The sequence below is a fragment of the Hirundo rustica genome, chromosome 1, assembly GCF_015227805.2.
Source record: "Hirundo rustica isolate bHirRus1 chromosome 1, bHirRus1.pri.v3, whole genome shotgun sequence".
Lineage (NCBI taxonomy): Eukaryota > Metazoa > Chordata > Aves > Passeriformes > Hirundinidae > Hirundo > Hirundo rustica.
The window spans coordinates 40,148,135-40,167,245 of record NC_053450.1 but is presented as its reverse complement, the minus strand read 5'-3'; the positions used below and the strand labels follow the sequence as shown (position 1 = coordinate 40,167,245).

Here is a 19,111-nt window from a genome sequence, read left to right as displayed (position 1 = left end):
CCAAGCAGGACAGTGAGGTGCCACCGTGTTTCTAAGGCTTAGATCTAGTATAAATCTTGGTTTGTTCCAGTGGGACATACCACATTTATAAAGTTTGACATATAAATATTACACATCCTTACTAATGGAATTCTGTTCATCAATGGAGCTAGATGCCTTGTTACTGTGATTTTTTGATTGAGAACAACATCATGAAACCATTTTTGCTGCAAAACAGGAGTGTTTACTTCACAAAACCAGTAGGCACATCTGAAGGTCATGGGAAGATTATCCCTCCCTAAGATCCAGGAGGGTGTTTACACAGCCACTCAAATCCATTATCAGTATGCAGTGCAATGCTGTGGATGCCCCAGTTGTGAACTGAGGACTGTAAAATACGGACATTTTGGAGAATAGGCAAGGCAGACCTTTTCCTCCAACAACACAAGGAAGTCATTACGGCAAAAGCCGTCAACATACTTGTCTGTCATGCAAGGCAGCAAGACTCCTGTGTTTTGAAGGCAAATAGAGACAGGTGGTTTTGAGACACTTCTACATCCTGCTGAATGGACACAATGGTCAACACTAAGGCCTGCATGTATTAGAAACAATTAAAATTATTAATTAAAATTATTTGGGACCTACACATGATCTTCCCCTAGGTTAGATCTGGGCCATGAACCAGACAAGCATACAGAAACTTTGTCTGCTGCTTTTTTGTTGTTGTTTATTCTGCCCAACAGGAGGTAAAAAAACCTCACAAGAAAAAAAAAAAATTCAGGAGCGGATTTTGGGGAGACAAAAATACAATAATGCTGCTTCTCACAATATTTAAGGGACTGTGCCAGTTCAGATTTAATTCCATTTTGTCTAGATTTAGTTACCTAGTACCTGTAAAAATCAAACACCAGTATTTAGCCTGATGCTAACCTCAAAGGAAGTTTAGCATTATTGTTCCCCACAAACACATCAATGAAAAAAGCAACACACAGGGTTTTGATAGCTCAGAGCTATTGCTACACTACGGGATTAACAAGCTTGTACATGTTCTACACTAGGTGCAAGTTAGGTCAGGGACAACACAATCACAAAACTAGATATCTCAAATCAGATAGTTTGGTTAGTTTAAATGTATTTAAACTCTGGAACAAAGTCATCCAGACTTTTCTAAAAATTCTTTTAAAAATACAATTCAAAACCTACTTCACTGGAAATGCAGGGAAAGAGTTCAAAATGCAGATGAAATCTATTAACATCCAAAATGTATCAGGTGAAAAACTGACAATTATAAATTAAATCCCAAGAGAGCACTTATAAAAGGCAAAGCACATCACACTTATTTAACATCTAATCTTAAAAAATAGCATCAGAGAAATATTTCAGTAGGGAAATCAAATAATAATCAGATGGCAATGAATATCCTTTTTATTTTTTGCAAGTTAATGCACTAAAAGAAAACATACTAGAGCTCATGTTATTTATATTGTATGCTACAATACCTGAATTGTATCAATTGACTGAACCAGTACTAACTAAATTCTTTATATCAGCTGCTCCACCAACCTTGGGACAGCAAGTCTTTATCCAAAAGGAACACACAGCACTCCACATGCTTGTTCTCTTTTAGCTGGTTCCAAACCAAGCAGCTTTGTACAGCACCAATCTCTTCTATAACATGCCCACTCCAAGTCCAAAGAAGAATAGGAGAGGGAAAAGCAACCTAACTGACCATTTCCTTTCAATTTAGCATCTTTCTCCTAAATTAACACATGAGAAAGAAGAAATAACACACTGCTAATTTCACTGCACTTACCCGTTATGGCACATCCTCACCACTCTTTTGCAACATTTTCTAAAGGGTATTGCACACCTGCTCATGCAGAAAACCTGTGTCCATAGTTTTCTGGACTATGAGGCCTTCTACAATACTAAGACTTAGCAGGCAGAGATGACTATTTCTAAAAGAGTGCACTTACAAAATAATGTAAATTTTTACTGACTAGTCTCATTTGATATGAGACAGCATCTTCAGAAATTTCGGGCAGGAGGGGCAACACGTAGCGCATTCACTACTACAGAATTCGAAGTAAAAGAATCTCTGAACTGGTATCAAGGCACTTAAAATCCTACATTTTCAGGACTGATTTTCTGTATGGAAAAAGCTCCTCTAATTGGGTAGTAACACAACTGTGTAAAATAAAACATTCACAGCATTGGAAAAGGTTTTATGTAACCATGTTATGGCTATTAACCCTCTCCTCTTTATTTTGAGCCCTGAGTGCAACATCTTAGATCTTCCAAAACAGAATCTCAGCTGGTCTGAATCAGTCAAGTGGTCCCCAACCTTTGCAGAGGGAGATGAGTCCAATCACAGACATAGAAGGGGAGCTATAGCAAAGAGAAGTTCCAATTTCTCAGAAAAAGATTTTCTTCAAAACCTTCTGAAATAACAATAAACATCTTGATTAGTTGTTCTATAGCTATATAACAGATGGGTTGCACTTTTTAAATTTACTTTTTCAAAATCTCTTCACTTTTTTCAACTTAAAAGCAGTAGCTGCAGGCATTTAAGTATAAAAAAATTAAGCTAATGTTTGGGGGGTTTTTACTTCTTTTTTAGTTTCTAGAGCTTTTAAGTTCATTAGACTTCTCTATTCTGTGGCAGCTTTAACTATTTTTTTTCAATATAGACTAAAATACTTAAGCCTTTTAAAGATCCCCTCTGATAATTTCAAATACTACAACACAGCTAGTAAATTATTTCAAGCACAAACTACTTTGAGATTTTGTTTGTATTCACATCCAAGGAACATTCAGAATCCATCTGCTCCATCTGTTAATACAGAGAAAGAGCTCTTTAAAACAAACCTTAGACCAGGGAAGTCTATCTTCTCCTCAAAAGCTAAACCTCCTACTTAGATGCCTGAAGCAAATTCACTGCACGCCAGCAAACTGGCTGGAAGTTTTAAGTTTTACCAGTTTTGCAGATAAAAAAAGGAGGCAATGGGTTGCTTTTTTCTAGCAATTGGTCCTGAAAGAAAAACATTACCTACTGGTTCACTTTGTGGATGCCCATTAAATTATACAAGTACTTTGTTTAAATCAACTTTAATCACCTACATCAAGGGTACCTGTTCAACTCAAAGAGAATTAATAAAATCTGTTATCCCGAAGGAAAATGTGGTAAGATGAGAGTGGTAAGCAATGAAAAGGAAGGAAAAAAAAGGAGGGGGGGGGTGGGCCAGGAAGGGAGGGAATCTGTTCTACAGCAATTAATCTTCAAAGAATCACATTTTCAATCTAACCAACAGACATTCTGAAAACTTCTTGAGTCACGTTCTTCACTTACACCACTGCCCTTATACTATATTTGATAAAGTTTAATACACTACATTGTCTTGTTTTGTGGGTTTTTACTATGTTAGTTTTAGGCAATTTTTCTCCTCACAATTACCTTATCAGGGATGCCAGGGCTTAATGTAAATAAAAGCTGAAGATTACTCAAAATGTTTTTCAAAAAATGTAAACTGGCAGATTACTTGTGTAAAATATTGCATCTTTATTGTTACTAGCTATTCTTAAACACTTGATTTGCCACAACATATTCACAGAGAGCACTGCATCTACCACACATTCCCATACATTCATGAAATGCCTCACTGTACTCCACACTGAGTTATGGACATTGCAGTCTGTGGAGACAAGAGACCTTTAAGTTTCTTTAAGCTGCTTCAAGGGGGAAGTCTGCCTTTACCACACATAGACTCCATTCTTGCTCTTCCCAGATAGTCCCACGTTTTCTCTAGAGTGCCCTGCACTATGTATAGCACTGTTCACCCTCAAATATTAAATTAAATAGCATATGTAACCCCTGACCTGAAAATTGTTTCTTTAACAAGTCTGTTAAGTGGTGTGTATGCCAAACCATCAACTTCAAAGCCTTTCCAACAACATGAAACGCAGCAATACACAGTGGGAAGACTTTGGCTCTTCAGTGTCCTAGAATAACTCCACTAGAAAATACCTTAATTTCTTTTATCTTTCAGAATTATTGTAAATTCCAAGAAAACAAGTTAAAATAAAATGAACCCATAATATGAAAAACAGCCTCCAACCATACTCAGGATTCTTTCAACAAAGTATCAAAACCTAACTTGGCAAGTGATTTTTTTTTCCAGTGACTATAAAAATCACTGTTCCTCTGTATTATAGTATGCATACATTACCGTGCAATTCATTTTCAAGGAGCCTCTAGAGTGCATGTTTGACAGCACGTAAAAGCTCAACTTCCTTCCGGTAAGTATTAAAAAAGTCTTTAGTACTTGCCCAAATACCAATGGAAATTTATTTCACAATGATTAAAAATGGAAAGCTCTTACATTTTCCCTATACAGAAATAATTTCTAAAGTTAAGGTTTCTTATAAATAGTAAAATAAATTACATTTTAGATGTTTATAATAAATATAAATTATATTTCTTAACACAAGGACTAAGTGTTCAGTATTTGTTTATAAAGTTTAAGAGACACAAGCCTTGTACATATGGCTTCATTAGCATCCTACAGTTTGCCCTCAGTCATATCCATCAACCCAAATAGCACCTCTACATAAAAGATGCATCCAAATGATTTCAATGAAGTGCAGTATACTCCATTAGAGAGAACATGTTTTAATTAACAGTTCTAATACCAGTTGCAGTGTACAGTACTTTCACCAATTTACTGTGTTGTAATTATACAAGGTAGGACAAAGAGACCAAATCATATAGCCCCCACCACAGTACAGATCCCAGTAAAGTTTTACCTGAAGAATAGCTGGAAAATTTGGCTTATAATATGCAATTCAACATGTTTATTCAAAAGTGGGCAACATATTCCAGCAAGAAGTCAGACTTCTGACAGCAGAAAACTGCAGTCCAATTTAAGTACCATACTGAAATTAAGAACACATTAAGGAGTTAGATACTCATTGAAACAAACTGATCTGCAGGCAAGAGATTTTCTTATCAATGCTTTCACAGGTTTGATAGACATCATCTCCTCTGGTAGAAAGTCCAACAATTCAAAATATAACATTATTGGACAGTTTCAAATTGCAGTTTATGAGGATAGGACATTCATATTTAGAACACTAACAGTCAAACTTCTCCATTTAAATAGAATACTCTGGAAACTCCCCCACCAGACTGAGCTATTATTCAGCCTCAAGTACATAGACTATAACAACAATCCCAGCATAAAATCACTTCAGGTAGTGAAGAAGTCCAACTTCAAGATCATATCAGCTTTCAAACCAGCTGGGAAGCTACAAAAGACAGGAGCTCAACACACACACTGTAATAAGCCAGGACACATAGACTTTAAGTATCCTCTAGCTTCTAGTCTCTTTAAGAATTGCCAATTACAATATAAACAGACTCCTGAAGAAAAGAAAAATGAGCAGGATTCTTCTTAGAATACAGAAATTCAAAATATGTCAAAACATTTACTTATATTGACTTTGGTAGCACAGCTCTTTGATAAAGCAAGCAGCAAAACAACAGTATGAAAGAGAATCTTGTTATGATAGCTGAATGTTTGAACAAAGTTAACACATAAAAAGCATTTCTAGAAAAACAACTGAAAGCATCATGACAGTGACAGTTGAAGCTTACTTGGATTAGAGTGTCTAAGTACTAGGATGTGACCACAAACTGTAAACACAGTTCACGAAGTTGAAGAAAGTGTTATGAAGCTCACACAGAAGGAAGCTAGGGCAGATCTCATTTTAACACCTTAGAAATAGTTTTTTAAACCAGTTCTTACAGAAGGAAAAATATGTGAAATGTGCACACAATCAATTAGAAGTTAAGACAGATGAACAGAGTCATCAACAAATCTGCAAACAGAACATGAAAATAATGAAGGAAAAATTACAAGTTTGTGCAAGAACTTTGGAAACACACCAATACTCAGGAAATTATTTGGAAAACAGGGGAGTGAAAAGAAATCTAAAAACTAGGTGAAATAATATATAGTTTGCTTACCAAGACTGCAATTCAGTAGAATTGCAAAATCAGCTAATGCAATTTGGGAATGACTCCAAGCTAGGACATAATGTTTTCTCAAAAGAACTTTGGCACAACTACAGTAAGAATATTATGGTTTCTTCTGTGAACTAAATTAACTGAAAGACAAATTGGCAGATCTATAGAAGAGAGTGACTGAGAGAAATCACTAATTAAACTTGAAAGTTAATAAAAATGCCCTCTTAACTACACAGATGGAATATATCAAACAGTTTCATTACCACTTAAGAAAAAAAACTCCTTCTCAATTTTACATATTAAGAGATGTTTAATAATCCAGAGAAACTGAATTAGAAAAGAAGCAGCTTCCTAAAAATGAAGTGCAACATTAAAAATAAAACAGCACTGAAAACTGGTAACACAGACTAGGTAAACAGTTCAGATCTCTGGCAGCAGCAATGTTAAAGGAGAGATAAAAAGGTGCAATTCCTCACATATGTATTTGTACTGGCAGATACCTGATGTAAACCCACATACACTGTAAGAGGACCCCTGGGAGTGGAAAAGTACCTTAAATGCACAGTGCTGACATGACAGATACATCCAAAATAGAAATATTCTTTGACTGAAAGTCTATTACAGGATAGAACATTGTTACAACAGCAAATTATGCAGTTAGAAGTGTAGTGCATTGTTTAAACATTCCTAGTGTGCTGACAGCCTCTGAACACTACAGCACAGCTGTTTCCAGCAGTAAGTTATGGCTCTTAACTGAAAAAAGCTATTGAGTGCACATCAACTCCTGTAAACCAGTGTATTCTACAATTTTAAGGTTCTGAAAGAAGAAACATGCTGTATCTTGTAAATTTATTCTTTTTTTTTCCAGGATAGATCTTCATATTCCTAGGCTATACTAATCTGGGGAAATGTAGAAGGATAGATTTGAAAATAAAATGCTTTGTTCCTATTCAGAAGGAAAAAAAAAAAAAAAAATCAAGTCTTAACATGTAATATGAGAAAGTATTACACAGTATCATCTAAAAGTATCACTTGAAAGTTTAGGCAAGTTATATCCCAACTGCACTTACATTTCTAGTAAAAAAATAAACAAGTGTGTGTTACAGATGAGAGCTCAACAATACACAGAACTATGCAGCTGCACTATTTTCAGTTATTTACTTCAAAGCGCAGAGAAAAAAAATCAAAACAATATTTTGTAGTTGTTAATGTGAAATACATAAACAAATGTACTACAACTAAAGCATCAGATGAATATTCAGTATGAAAACAAGATTTTTTGTAATGAAACTCAAATTAATCCTATGCACTTCTACAGAATTCTGTTCTAACTCAGCTCTTGCAATGAGCTTAAAAGAAAAAAGACAATAAGCAACAAATAACATAATAATAAGGAATGAGTCCCTTTAGAATTTCCACAGTATTTATCTAAATTAACATTTTAAAATTGAGGCAGTTTTAACATAAGAAATACCTTTGCTGACTTCTAGCCATTATAGAACATCCTCTCTATCTGTTAAACAATTAACATATAATCCTGAAAGCTTTATCTTTGGTAGCATTTATTCTACCATCATATGCCCACTACATTACATGTTCTGTACTTTATGCTCACTGTGTTTTATGTTGTGTTCTTTATGCATTCATTACATAAAAGAAATATTGTCATATGTTTTCAATGAGTATTAAGAACAAAATCACATCTCAAGTAAAACTGGACTGGTCACATCTATGTTGCTCACCTAAATTTAGAGTATTTTTATTACTTGTACAAATAGTTTGAAATTCTGCAATCAAGGAAGAAAAAATCAGACATCTTAAACCAGTTACATTCTGTCATTGTTACCTACTTTCCTCATTCACATCCTTCCCACCACTTGGTGATAAATACTAAAAAGATTATAATTTCTTGTACATGTGTATTATTTAATCTTCATTGTAAGTATAAACTTGCAACACAGTAGTAACACTGCAGGTATAGAAATAATGTTTCCTATCAGGCATATGAAAAGATTTAACACTCTACCACAGTTGATGCTGGTGTATTTATATAGAAGGCTTCTCACAGATCAGTTCAGTCTACGGGAGGTAGATGTTTGTCTATGAATTGTTTTACATCCATCATTTCCTGTTTAAAGATAAAAGTATGTATCAGTCGAAGTCCTCTACTACCACATAATCAGCTACACTAAATCATGCTTTAATATTTGAGCAGCTGGGCTAGAAATATTGAGCAATTAGTTACTTGATTACCACTCTGCACACAAGCCAAGGCTGTTAACTTCATGGCACTATGCACTCGGAAGAGGCTAAAATACAAGGGGAAAAAAAAAAAAAAGCAAGCAGACGACCCTTTCTTTCTCTCTAAAGTTTAAGAGGCAAACTACATATTATTCATCAAGTGATCTTGATAGCACCAGGCTGACTATGTACAGGGTTTCAATGTAGCTAAGGCCATAGCTTCTGGTATACTTTAAACTTTCACAAGTTAGCAGCAGCATGAAAAGCCAGCAACTCCTCCTCCTAACCATTCAGTTTCATTTTCAGCATGCTTCCTCCCTTAAGGAAAAGCAATACAGCAAATTGAGAAACGAATCCAAGGTAATCTTTTTTCATTAAGTCACTGTTGTAAGAAAGAACACCTTATTAATATATTTGTGCAACAACTCAGCAATATTGCATTCTAATTGCAAGACTACTCTATAAATGCTACAAAGAAATTGTTCGAAGCCATAGTTCCCACAAGATGAAACAATCTAAATTAACAATGTTACTGACAAATGGCAAATCTGTTCTTTGCCTTCTCTTCGATTTCTTGCTCCTATCACTTTGTGCGAGCCCTGATGCTCCAGCCCCTTACAGCTGCAATCGCTGAAAGCTGCAGTTTTTGCCATTTGGGCAAATTCAGATGAATCTAGGAAGTTTCTGATCTGCCCCAGAGCTTGTACAAGGAGGAAGTGAGAGCCACAAGGTCACGAGCAGAGGGAGTCCACCCCTTTCTGGCAGCAGGAAGTTATTACATCAGCTCAGCTGGCTGCTGAGCCAGAATCATAAATACATGTTCTGAGGCTGCCTCTTCCATAATGTCAGCCCTCTCTTCCTATTCCTTCAATGTCTCCCTCCACAGAGCTACCAGGATTCTTCTCTCCAAAATACCATCTTGGATTTATGCTATGAAAATTGTCTTTTAATTTTATTTTTTTTTTAACTAAGCAAACAATAAAAATTTCGGAAAAAGAGCATTTTATAGACCAAGTTTCTTAGTCCCTAAAATACAATCCTATGAGGAAGTTCTCACTAGTTACATAAACTTTTGTTTTGGATGCTTTTTTAGCCCAGAATTCAGTTACTCACCAAAAATAGTAGCATGAAGCACTTATTCAAACAAACTAACTAACTAACAACTGAAAAAACCCAAAAACTAACCCCCTCCCAAAAAAAACCCTACAAATACATTTTGAGGGAAAAGAATTAACTGTACCCAGCTAAAACAGGGTGTATTAGAAAATTACCTCAAGAGATGAACTATGCATCATGCCAGAGTAAGTCTTGAAGGTTACATTGGCTGGATTTATCATAGTCTTCAGCCTCTCAACAGTGAGGGAACCGAACATGATAGGAACCAGAGGGTCACAGTCCCCGTGGCACTGAAGAACAGCAATATCCTTGTTGACACCACTGATAGGGCCCTGGGAGGGGTGGAGAAGAAAGAGACATGGAGATAAGGCTAACACCTTTGAAATAAAATAGCCCCATGGCACTCTACCCTGTGGCATGACAAGCAAATTGAATTCTGAGGAGAACTAGTACAATGTATACTCCACAGGCAGCTCCTTATGAAGTAAGCTCTGTACCTGACAACACAGTAAACTCAAAGACCTGCAAATAAAGTCTTGGCAAAAAGTTTTATAACAGAAAGTCATAATTTCTGGCCAAGCAAAAAACCTGAAACTTTGTTCAAACACCCAGTCACTAATAAGATAGTGCCTTGCAAATGGAACAAATGGCAGACAGAAAATTAACCTTCAAGGAAAATTTGTTATATCCTCTAAGTTTTCTAGTAGCGTCATTTTAAGCAAAATAGCTACTGAGTGTTTCTTTGTTTTCCTTACTTAACAAAATCTAAAATTTTAGGGCCCTATTTTAAAAGCTTCCAAATTATCAAATAACAGTCATCATCCAGTAAAAAGAATGAGCACTAATTCTTGCACAAGATTCAATCTCCAGATATACTCACTCTCCAAGTGTAAATCATCTTAGGAAAGAAACAAATACCTGAGGAAAAGAGGCCCGTAGAGGAAGCCAACAGCTGAGGGCTATGACACCTGCTAATTTTTGATGTGTTGTAAGAGCCGTGTACAGTGATAAAGCACCTCCCTAAAATAAAGAAATATAATTATTAGAATAATGACAGTAAAATTCTTTTTAATGTTTCCTTCAAAATCTCTGATTTCTCCTTTGAAAGTCTTTTCCTACTGCAATCCATTCTTCTTTAGAGCCAACAACTAAACCAGTATTTATGTACAACATTTGTTTTGCTTTTTCTCCAAGTCCACGTGGTCAATTCAGAAGTAAGCAAGCCAGCAAATTTGCTGTAACTAACAGCTGCCAAAAGAACCCAAAAGTATTATTACTACTTTAATATTTAATTTATTTGCATGCAGACTGGGAGAATTACGTATGGACCAATTAACCTACTAAGCTACCTACCACAGATGCCTTACAAATACTAACTAAAAGATTTCCCAGATAAATCCAGACCATCAAATATCTACCAAATTCAATTAAAAATACTCCCAAAATTTTCAAGCAAAATTATGTAGGTTATGTGCATAAAGATTTTAAACAGAGTATTTATTTTAGTACTTCTTTTACACAGGCATGTCCCAGTGAACAGTAATTATTTGCATAAAACCAAAAAAACCCTTCATTTCTTAAAGCAAAGGAAAATCGACATCTTAAAATTTTAGAAGAATCTAATATCAGCTGATTTCAATTTAAGTGTCTGGGTTTCTTAAGCTTAATAAGGCCAGGCTGCTTCCCTAGAAAAAAGACAATGGTTCTTTCCAATCATACCTTACCTGAGAAAAGCCTCCCAGAATAATTCTATTAGAAGGAATTCCATTTTTTACTTCTTGATCTATCAGTGCTTTAACTGCAATATAAATAAAAGCCAGTTGTTAAAATTCACTCCATTCTCTAAAAAGTCCAGAAGAGCAGAGATGCCTTCTTCCTGGCATCAAGAGAAAGTTACTGAAAGGAAAATCTAGGCTGCTATAGATTAAAAATACCAGAAGATCTAGAGCACAGTCAGAAATTTCAGTGCCACTGTATAATTTCCAAAGAGAAAAACATGCAAATAGGTCTTGCAAAAGCGCCAGTGCTGGGAAGATGGTATCCTCTTCCAAGTAAAAGCAACATGACTGAATGCTAATACTGCTCTGATCTGCTATGCTACCCAAAAGCTCTTAAAAAAACACTACACTTGTTTCCAAATTTCAGAGTATGAGGTGTTTATATTGATGAATTACCCCACTTACTAATAATGTTAAAAAGCAAACAACAAACAGTTCACCTAGCTAAACTTTGGTCAGTGATGATACCATGTACACATATTCTTTTCCTTAAAAAAATGTTATCTTTGGAAAACCTGTTTCAGGTTGATAGTTCATTTTCAAGAATACCTGGAAGTACTTTTAAGACATAAAAAATGCTCCTAAGCATACCATTCTCCGCCGCCTGCTTGATCCCAGCTTCATCTTCCTGTGAATCTGGAGAAAGTCCAATGATATCAAACCTTACAAAAACATCAACAAGAGCATTACTCATTAGAGCATCCATTCTACTTCCTTAATACACAAATAATGAAACCTGGATGTTTTCCAGACAAAAATGTTAGCTGTCATACTGCTTAGTACCAACTACCCATAGATCACAAGAAACTGTGCACAATCTGTGAATGTGGCTTTAAAGACCTATAAGACTTAAAAGATCTAGTCAAAAAAGCTTTTCTGAGTTTTGACACCTTCTGTAATTTACTGTAGATTAAGTAGCACAGTTTTGATATTTGCTCAAAAAATATTAGCAGGAATTTTGCTGCATGTACAAATTAAAATATGGTTTGAAGACATACAAGAAAAACAAATACAAGTTATTTTGCAGGGGGGGAAGCCCCCAAACCCAATAAAACTGGAGACTGGTTTAAGATCATTGAAATCTACCATATTCTTCTTGTTGTCTATTCAAAATTGATGTTCTAAAGAACACTTTCTACATATCCTACCAACCCACCAAATATTACTCACTAGTAGCAGTAATATTTCTACTCCAATCTCTACTTCTACTGACTGTGAATTCAGACACAATGCATACTACAGATCATACCCATAAAATAAAATGGGGTTTAGTTCTAAAATACAAAGATTAGTCTTGAGGAAAAATCACTACCACAGATACAAAAGGATAATTAGTGTACTCATGACAGCCCTTTTATAAGATCAGAACTAAAGTAAAAAGGTTTTTACACTTGCATGTGATTAAAACCGATACTCAGGTTGTTGATGATTTTAAATTAAGAACAATGACTTCATGGCCCCAGATATAATTTGATTAGAACCATCTGCATTTGAACAAATACTTACCATGATGGCATAGACATGTTCATGTTCAAAGAAACTGGCATAACTGGCCTAGAAATGAGAATGAACACTCCTGACATAAGATATATACTGAAATTCAACAATGCAGATGCACTAACGTCATGACATTACATATCCTCTAACTCTGTCTTACTTTTAAGCAGTAATTAATGTTAGCTGCTTTGCAGCATCTGTTGAAGAAACTTTCTTGAAACCTGCCAGCCTAAACACATTTAATATTCAGGATTGAATCACCACTCTCTATGGAGAGCAAGCAAAATGTTAATGGGCTGCTTTAAATGTGTGTGTGCGAGTGCACGTATCTAATATACATATTTTTAATATACATCTATTATTTACTTATTTGAAATTAAGAGTTATTTATCACAGTTCCATTCACCTATTCAGTGGATTAAGGCACCTTATACAGCAGCACCACCAGGAAGCAGCCAAAAGCAGCACGTGGTGGAGCCTGGCCACACGTGCTTCTGTCAACAGCTGAATCTGCTTAGGCACTGCCTGCCTTCACTGCTGGACTCCACCCCTGTGCTGCTTCGTGCCATATTTTCAGCCACAGCAAGACAGCTTCAATAGATCATGCTAAGGATCAAATCTGGCTTTAGTTTTAATCTATAGGAACTGAGCTGTATAAGTTCTGCGGGGAAGGACTGGAAGAAGACAAAGGGCAAGCAAAGAAAACAGCAGATACTGCTAAGCTCCTGTTGAGTGGTTCAGCAAAGCTAGGCCACGTGGTAAAACAAATGAATAAACCAGAGCTCCGTAATACACCAAAACATTGCTTCCTTCTCCTCCTATCATTTCTACTCCGCGTCTGCCAAGACCACTGGAGCAAAAGAATCTGAATTTTGTGTTAAAATAAAGATTATACTTTATTAGTTTTTCTGCCACCAAGTCGATAGTAAATAGATCTTCCTGCATTATTTACTGATGCCTGACCGTGCTTAGAAGTATTTCAGCTCTCAAATTACACACAAAGACAGCTTAAATTGCATTATTTGCTGAAAATATCAATATCCTGTCAATCTTTAAATTTCTTTGTAACCTACAGCAAGTTTCAATCTACTATACAAACACCCAAGTTTAAGTACATGTAGCTAATGCAAATTCAGTGTAATGGTAAGTAAGATACAAAAAAAAAAACCACCACCAAACCCAAAAAACCTCCTAGTCCTTGATAAAGTTGTTTTTTACAAAAGACTGTTGGGGGAGAAAAAGAAACCAACAAACAACTCAACCACTGGAAAAAAATGTCAGAATAATATAACTTTGTATACCTAAAATTTTCCAAATATGTTTTCAGTCTGAGTAAGTGCCAGAACCAAATTACTAATAAAAATTCAGTTTTGCCCCAAAGTAAATCACAGAATCACCTGAAACAAAAAAACCCCTTATAATAGCATCAACACTACTTTACAATGGGCTTTAATATAAAAAAAACAAAACGCAGAGATAGCTAGATACCATCTTACATCTGAGATGTCTCTCTGATATCTGTGGAAGTATCTCAACAGATGACATCTCTACAGAAAAATGTAGAACAAGAAAGTTACGAACTTACGCATGGGGGCAGATGTATTTCACATGGGGGCTTTTGATACCGGCAAGTGCTTCTGACCATCCGTGCCTGTAACAAAAACATGTTCAACTGCACTCCTGTTTTGGCTTAGCTCTTATTTCCGAGTTGGTGCATCAGCACAGACCAAGTATGAAACGTGCTGAATTAGACCAATATAAACACACTTCTAGAAAATGTTTACATCAACCACAGTATATTATGAATGTAGTACTAAACTTAGAAAGTTTGTTCAGCCCTTGAGTGCTTGTGGCATGTATACAGCCAAGAAGACTTGATCTAATTTTGCTGCCATAGTTGTGGTGCAGCTACAGAAATATCACTCTGGCTCCAGGCAAAGCCCACTCCATATCTGTCTGGCTTCATTAATTTGTGTGCCACAACAGATGCACACAGGTATCCTGCTTCCAGGCAGCTCAGAGACTGCTTTGCAGCTCCTGCAGAGTTAAGACAGGTACTCTGACAGCCAGCTTGGCATTCTGTGAACCACAATTCTTGACATGGAACAGCAGCAAACCGGCACCTAAGCTAATTCCACATGGAGCCAACCCAATCAATCAGCCCTATTAACTTCAGCGCAGCTTGAATGCTCTTGGATTCAGGCAGTCCTGAACAACACCCCAGATTGCAGTAGCTTTTTAGTCTCATGCAGCTACTGTATATGAATGTCCATAACAAAACAAGATCTGCGCAGCAGGTGAGTTAAGGAGCTTCCTCCAAACCAGAACACTGGAGAGCGTAAGGTCAAGGTTCACTCCAGGCCTCATCTAAACAGGGGCTGACCTTGACCCAAATCTGAACCCATGCACAACCACTGCACGTGCCTGCACTTGGCTTTTCACTCAATAGCACCTGTATGTCCTGATTTTTCTCATCATTTAGTATTCCTAACTCACCCACTAAATTAGACAGTGGAAATTTTGTTCTAAGCAGAAAACACCTTTGACAAATTCGACAGTTATACAGTTGAACTAATCAGACCAACAGCAGACCAACCATAAAAGGACGTTTGGTTTAGTTTTAATATCATCCTGAAAAGTTAATTAATGCATGCTACCTGACGTTGAAGGCATTTCCAACACACTGATATCACACATTTGAAGCACTGACTGTATCTCAGCCTACTTCCTATCAGTACTTTTAGATATATTATTAACAAATTGCAGGAAATATGATTTGCACAATATTTGCAGTATCACAGAAGGCCGAATAAGAATCTAAAGGAAAAATATGACTGAGAAAAAATAGTTACATAAGAAATTGGGGACTTTTTTTATCCCGTTCCAAAGACTAATTTGATAAAATTGGAAAGCAACATTGTGTACCTATTAAGGCAGGCTCCTTAGAACAATTCTCTACATTGCATCTTTCGTTCAGATTTTGACAAGTATGTACCAATCTTTAAGTGCCATTTATATAGGAGCTAAGACAAAAAAAAAGGATGTAACCTCTGTTAGACACTTCCCAGAGTAAGAAAAATACAGCTGGTAAATGGACGTGATCAATTTAGAAATTCATGTGAAGCAGAACAGGTCAGTTTAAATTGGGGGAAGTTATAAAATTGTTAATAGGTTTGCTTCAGACAATTTTTTGGGTCACTATTACAGCTTTTACTTAAAAAAAACCCCAAAGAGCAGCATGTCAAAGGCATTCTGTCTAGTCTAATCTGCAGCAGACTAGAAGAAGAAATACACCTAAATCACTGCATTTCCACAGACATGTCATGTCTTGTCAAATGCAGACATTCCACTATGCTCAGTGCATTCACAAGGCTGAGGCTGTGCATTAGCTCTGACACTGACATGGAAATGCCACCTTGCCTATGGAATACAACTTAGGTTAAAGAAAATGTCTCTATTTTTTACCCCCTGCCAAAACCAACATCTAAGCCAATTTGCAAGGACTCAAATTCCAAAAGCTCAAAAGATTCTTTGCTGAATGTTTGGTGCCAAGATGCAGGCAGTAGTGCTGCCTCAGCTGCGTCCTACCAGCAGAAAGGAAGAGCAGTAAGGCAAACAAGGTGTCGGCGTCAGCACAACAAATCAGAGCAAAACCCTCCACTTGTAGAATACTGCCAAGTGCATGAACTTGACTCTTTTTTAACTTACTAAATGCCCAGGTTATGCAAGTTTTAATTCTGATAGCTAACTTCCGTTAGTTCTTTGGAAAAAAATAACATAGCAAGTTTCAACCTAGAGGCAATATTCAAGTTCCAGGTAACAAAAAAAAAAAAAAAAAAAAAAAAAAAAAAAAAAAAAAAAAAAAGTTCTTAAAAAAATATTATGTAATTTTGGCCACAAGGGAGCACAATAGACAAAGCATTCATGCTACTTATTTTCAGTATCTAAGTGTCAATTCCTTTAAAGTCTTCCACTAAAAAGGCTTCAACACTCTCTTGTTAGTTCAATGGCTTTAAAGAATGCATGCTTATTTCTGGGCTCACACAAGCTTCAAACAGAAACATTACACCAGAGCTAGAATGCCTCCCAGAAATTCCCTACTCTTTCCATTTCTACTCAAACATGGAAATAATAGGAACAAGGCAACAGGGCATTATACATTTTATTTGGGTGGGGTTTTTTGGAGTCTGAAGACCACATTTCAGAGACAGAAATCTGTAGACATTAGGTGACTACTTAGGAGTTTGCTTATACAGATCAAAGAGATCTGGATTTTAGTGTAAGTACAATGTATTGATGAAGAAACCACGGCCTAACAGCAACTGTTGGCAAACCAACAATCCACAAGTCTGGAATAAAAAAGAACTCTAAATTTAGACAAACAGGAATAACCAGAAACCCACTCTCAGGAAAGCAAATGATCAGAAAACCATAGACTTTTTTTTCTACAAAGTTTGTCTCAGGAACAAAAGAGAGATCACATTCAGACCAAATTAGGTAAATGAATAAAGTTTTCGAGGACTTGGTGGAAAATCTTAGTTAAATAGTTGTCATCATCATTGCAGGACACAAGAAGTTTTATCTGTTGTTGGTCGCTGCATTCAGTAAAGGGCAAATTAAGAAGCTTAAGTAAATTTTAACTGCTCACGAGTTTAAAATATGCAGATTATATCTGAAAATATAATAGCTACTGAGTATGCAATAGATCAGAATACACACCCGGTATCTCCTAATCCGTGAAGAAAAATGACCTGAGGGAAATAAAACAACGACAAAAAAGACAACGGAGGTAGAGGTTTAGGATCATTAAACAACCAAACGCACCTCGCCCACGAGCCCCAGGCGCCCAGCCAAGGTCAGGCACAGTTCGGAGCGCGGCACCACTTTCTCCCAAGAAAACTCCGCTTCGCTCACTTCCCCTCCCCGGCCCCGCCGCCATCAGCGGCCGCTCCCCGCGGGCACCGCTGACCTTCCAGGTGCCGAGCCCGGCCCGCCTCTGGCAGGGAAGGAACGGGAGAGACCCGCCCGGGCCGTGCCGCGCCGTGCCGCCCGCCTTCCCCTCAGCCCGCAGCGCGGCCGCGCCTCGCCCCCCGCCCGCCCGCCCGCGGCCACCCGGCCAACAAAGCGGGGCTGCGGCGCTCCCGGCCCGCGCTGCCGCCCGCACTCACGGCGGCCGTCGCCTTCCTGGCGGCCGGGACGATGGCAGGGAGAGGAGCCGACATGTTGTTGCCGCACATGCACCGGGCTGCGGGGCGGCCGGCGGGACACGGGCCAGCGGCGGGGAGGCGGCGCGGGAGGGCGGCGGGAGCCGGGTGGGAGGGGCGCGGGCGGGCGGGCGCCTTGTGCCGTGCTGTAAGGCCCGGGGGGAAAAAGGAAATTGCGGTGTTCCTAAATAGGTAAAATATAAAAGGTTAAGTGGCGGGAAGGCAGGAAAACCAGCACAAATATAGCAAGCAGCACGGTTTAGATGGGGCTGATCTGTCCACATGGGGTTAGATGCCTTCACCGCCGAATTAAATCTCTCGGCTTACAGCTCACAAGTCACTGATTCTTACTCATCTTGAAACGTGTTAGGCTATTCAGGCACTCTGGTTGAAGTTACTGGGTCATTCCAGTCCATTCCGAATACTTGGACCGACTCTGAATATGTACGGCAAACGCATTTCTATAAAAATGGGATACTTTGTTCTTTGTCTTCTATTCCATACATCTTTGTCAGATATTCACTCCCAGAAAATCAATATGCTCATTGTATTTGCCAGATGGTAAGTGGCTGGCATGGATGCTTGTTTGGCAGCTCCAACAGCAGCTGAACGCACACTATACTTCTTTCACATCCTTCCCACTGCTGTGTTCCATACCAAACAGGGACAATTTTTTTCACAGAGCTTTTGCTCATCAACATCACCAGCATTGGCTGCATAAAATTTATTGGAGGAGCCTTTATGCCAGCTGTGTAATGCTGAATACACATCCCCTCTTGTCACGATCGCTAGGCTACTTTGATACATAATATTGATGCCAGGGCATCCCTGTTATTGCTAAAATTTGATCATTGTCCCAGGTGACTTTTTTGTTTGTTTGATTTGTCTCTATTTTAGCTTGTTCTCCTGCTTTATGTACTGTACCCAATTCAAGTCTGTTAAGAAAATAGTTTATGCATTAAAAAAAATCTCCAAAGATTAGGAGCTTCACATTATGTCAGGTGCTTATTAAGTATGCCAAGCCTGACTCTTGCTCTAGATCACCTTTTTGGAACATGAACAAAATTTTGCTTTCCCTCTGTACTCTGCTATTTACCATGTAAATGTCACTTCTATAAGGTGAGCTGCTGCTGAACCTGCAGCCTAAGAAGTAATAGTCTTCTAATAAACAGAACAAATTTTTAATATTTCAGTCAGCAGAGCTGGAACGATCTTAATTGAATTCCCAGTTGCTGTTAGCATGGCCCTGGAGGCACTGGGGAAACTTGAGC

The 19,111-nt window shown here is 37.6% G+C and overlaps 1 protein-coding gene across 1 annotated transcript; it reads right to left on the bottom strand.

Moving 5' to 3' along the window:
* Nucleotides 1-4,632: 4,632 nt before the first annotated feature.
* Nucleotides 4,633-17,934, bottom strand: LYPLA1 (lysophospholipase 1). The gene is made up of 9 exons (XM_040071917.1): nucleotides 17,805-17,934; nucleotides 17,356-17,387; nucleotides 14,222-14,287; nucleotides 12,646-12,693; nucleotides 11,731-11,801; nucleotides 11,086-11,159; nucleotides 10,280-10,381; nucleotides 9,517-9,693; nucleotides 4,633-8,132 (listed from the first exon to the last, which is right to left on the bottom strand). The coding sequence occupies exons 1-9, from the start codon at nucleotides 17,871-17,873 to the stop codon at nucleotides 8,079-8,081; spliced, it is 693 nt and encodes a 230-aa protein (XP_039927851.1). The 5' UTR covers nucleotides 17,874-17,934; the 3' UTR covers nucleotides 4,633-8,078.
* Nucleotides 17,935-19,111: the final 1,177 nt, after the last annotated feature.

What these genes read in the sequence shown, in the direction of transcription:
- LYPLA1 (XM_040071917.1), bottom strand. Translation starts at nt 17,873, where the DNA reads ATGTGCGGCAACAACATGTCGGCTCCTCTCCCTGCCATCGTCCCGGCC. An exon ending in CACGGATTAGGAGATACCGG is followed by an intron (nt 14,288 to 17,355) that starts GTGTGTATTCTG and finishes TTTTTGTTACAG; the next exon opens with GCACGGATGGTCAGAAGCAC. An exon ending in AACATGTCTATGCCATCATG is followed by an intron (nt 11,802 to 12,645) that starts GTAAGTATTTGT and finishes TGTTTTTGTAAG; the next exon opens with GTTTGATATCATTGGACTTT.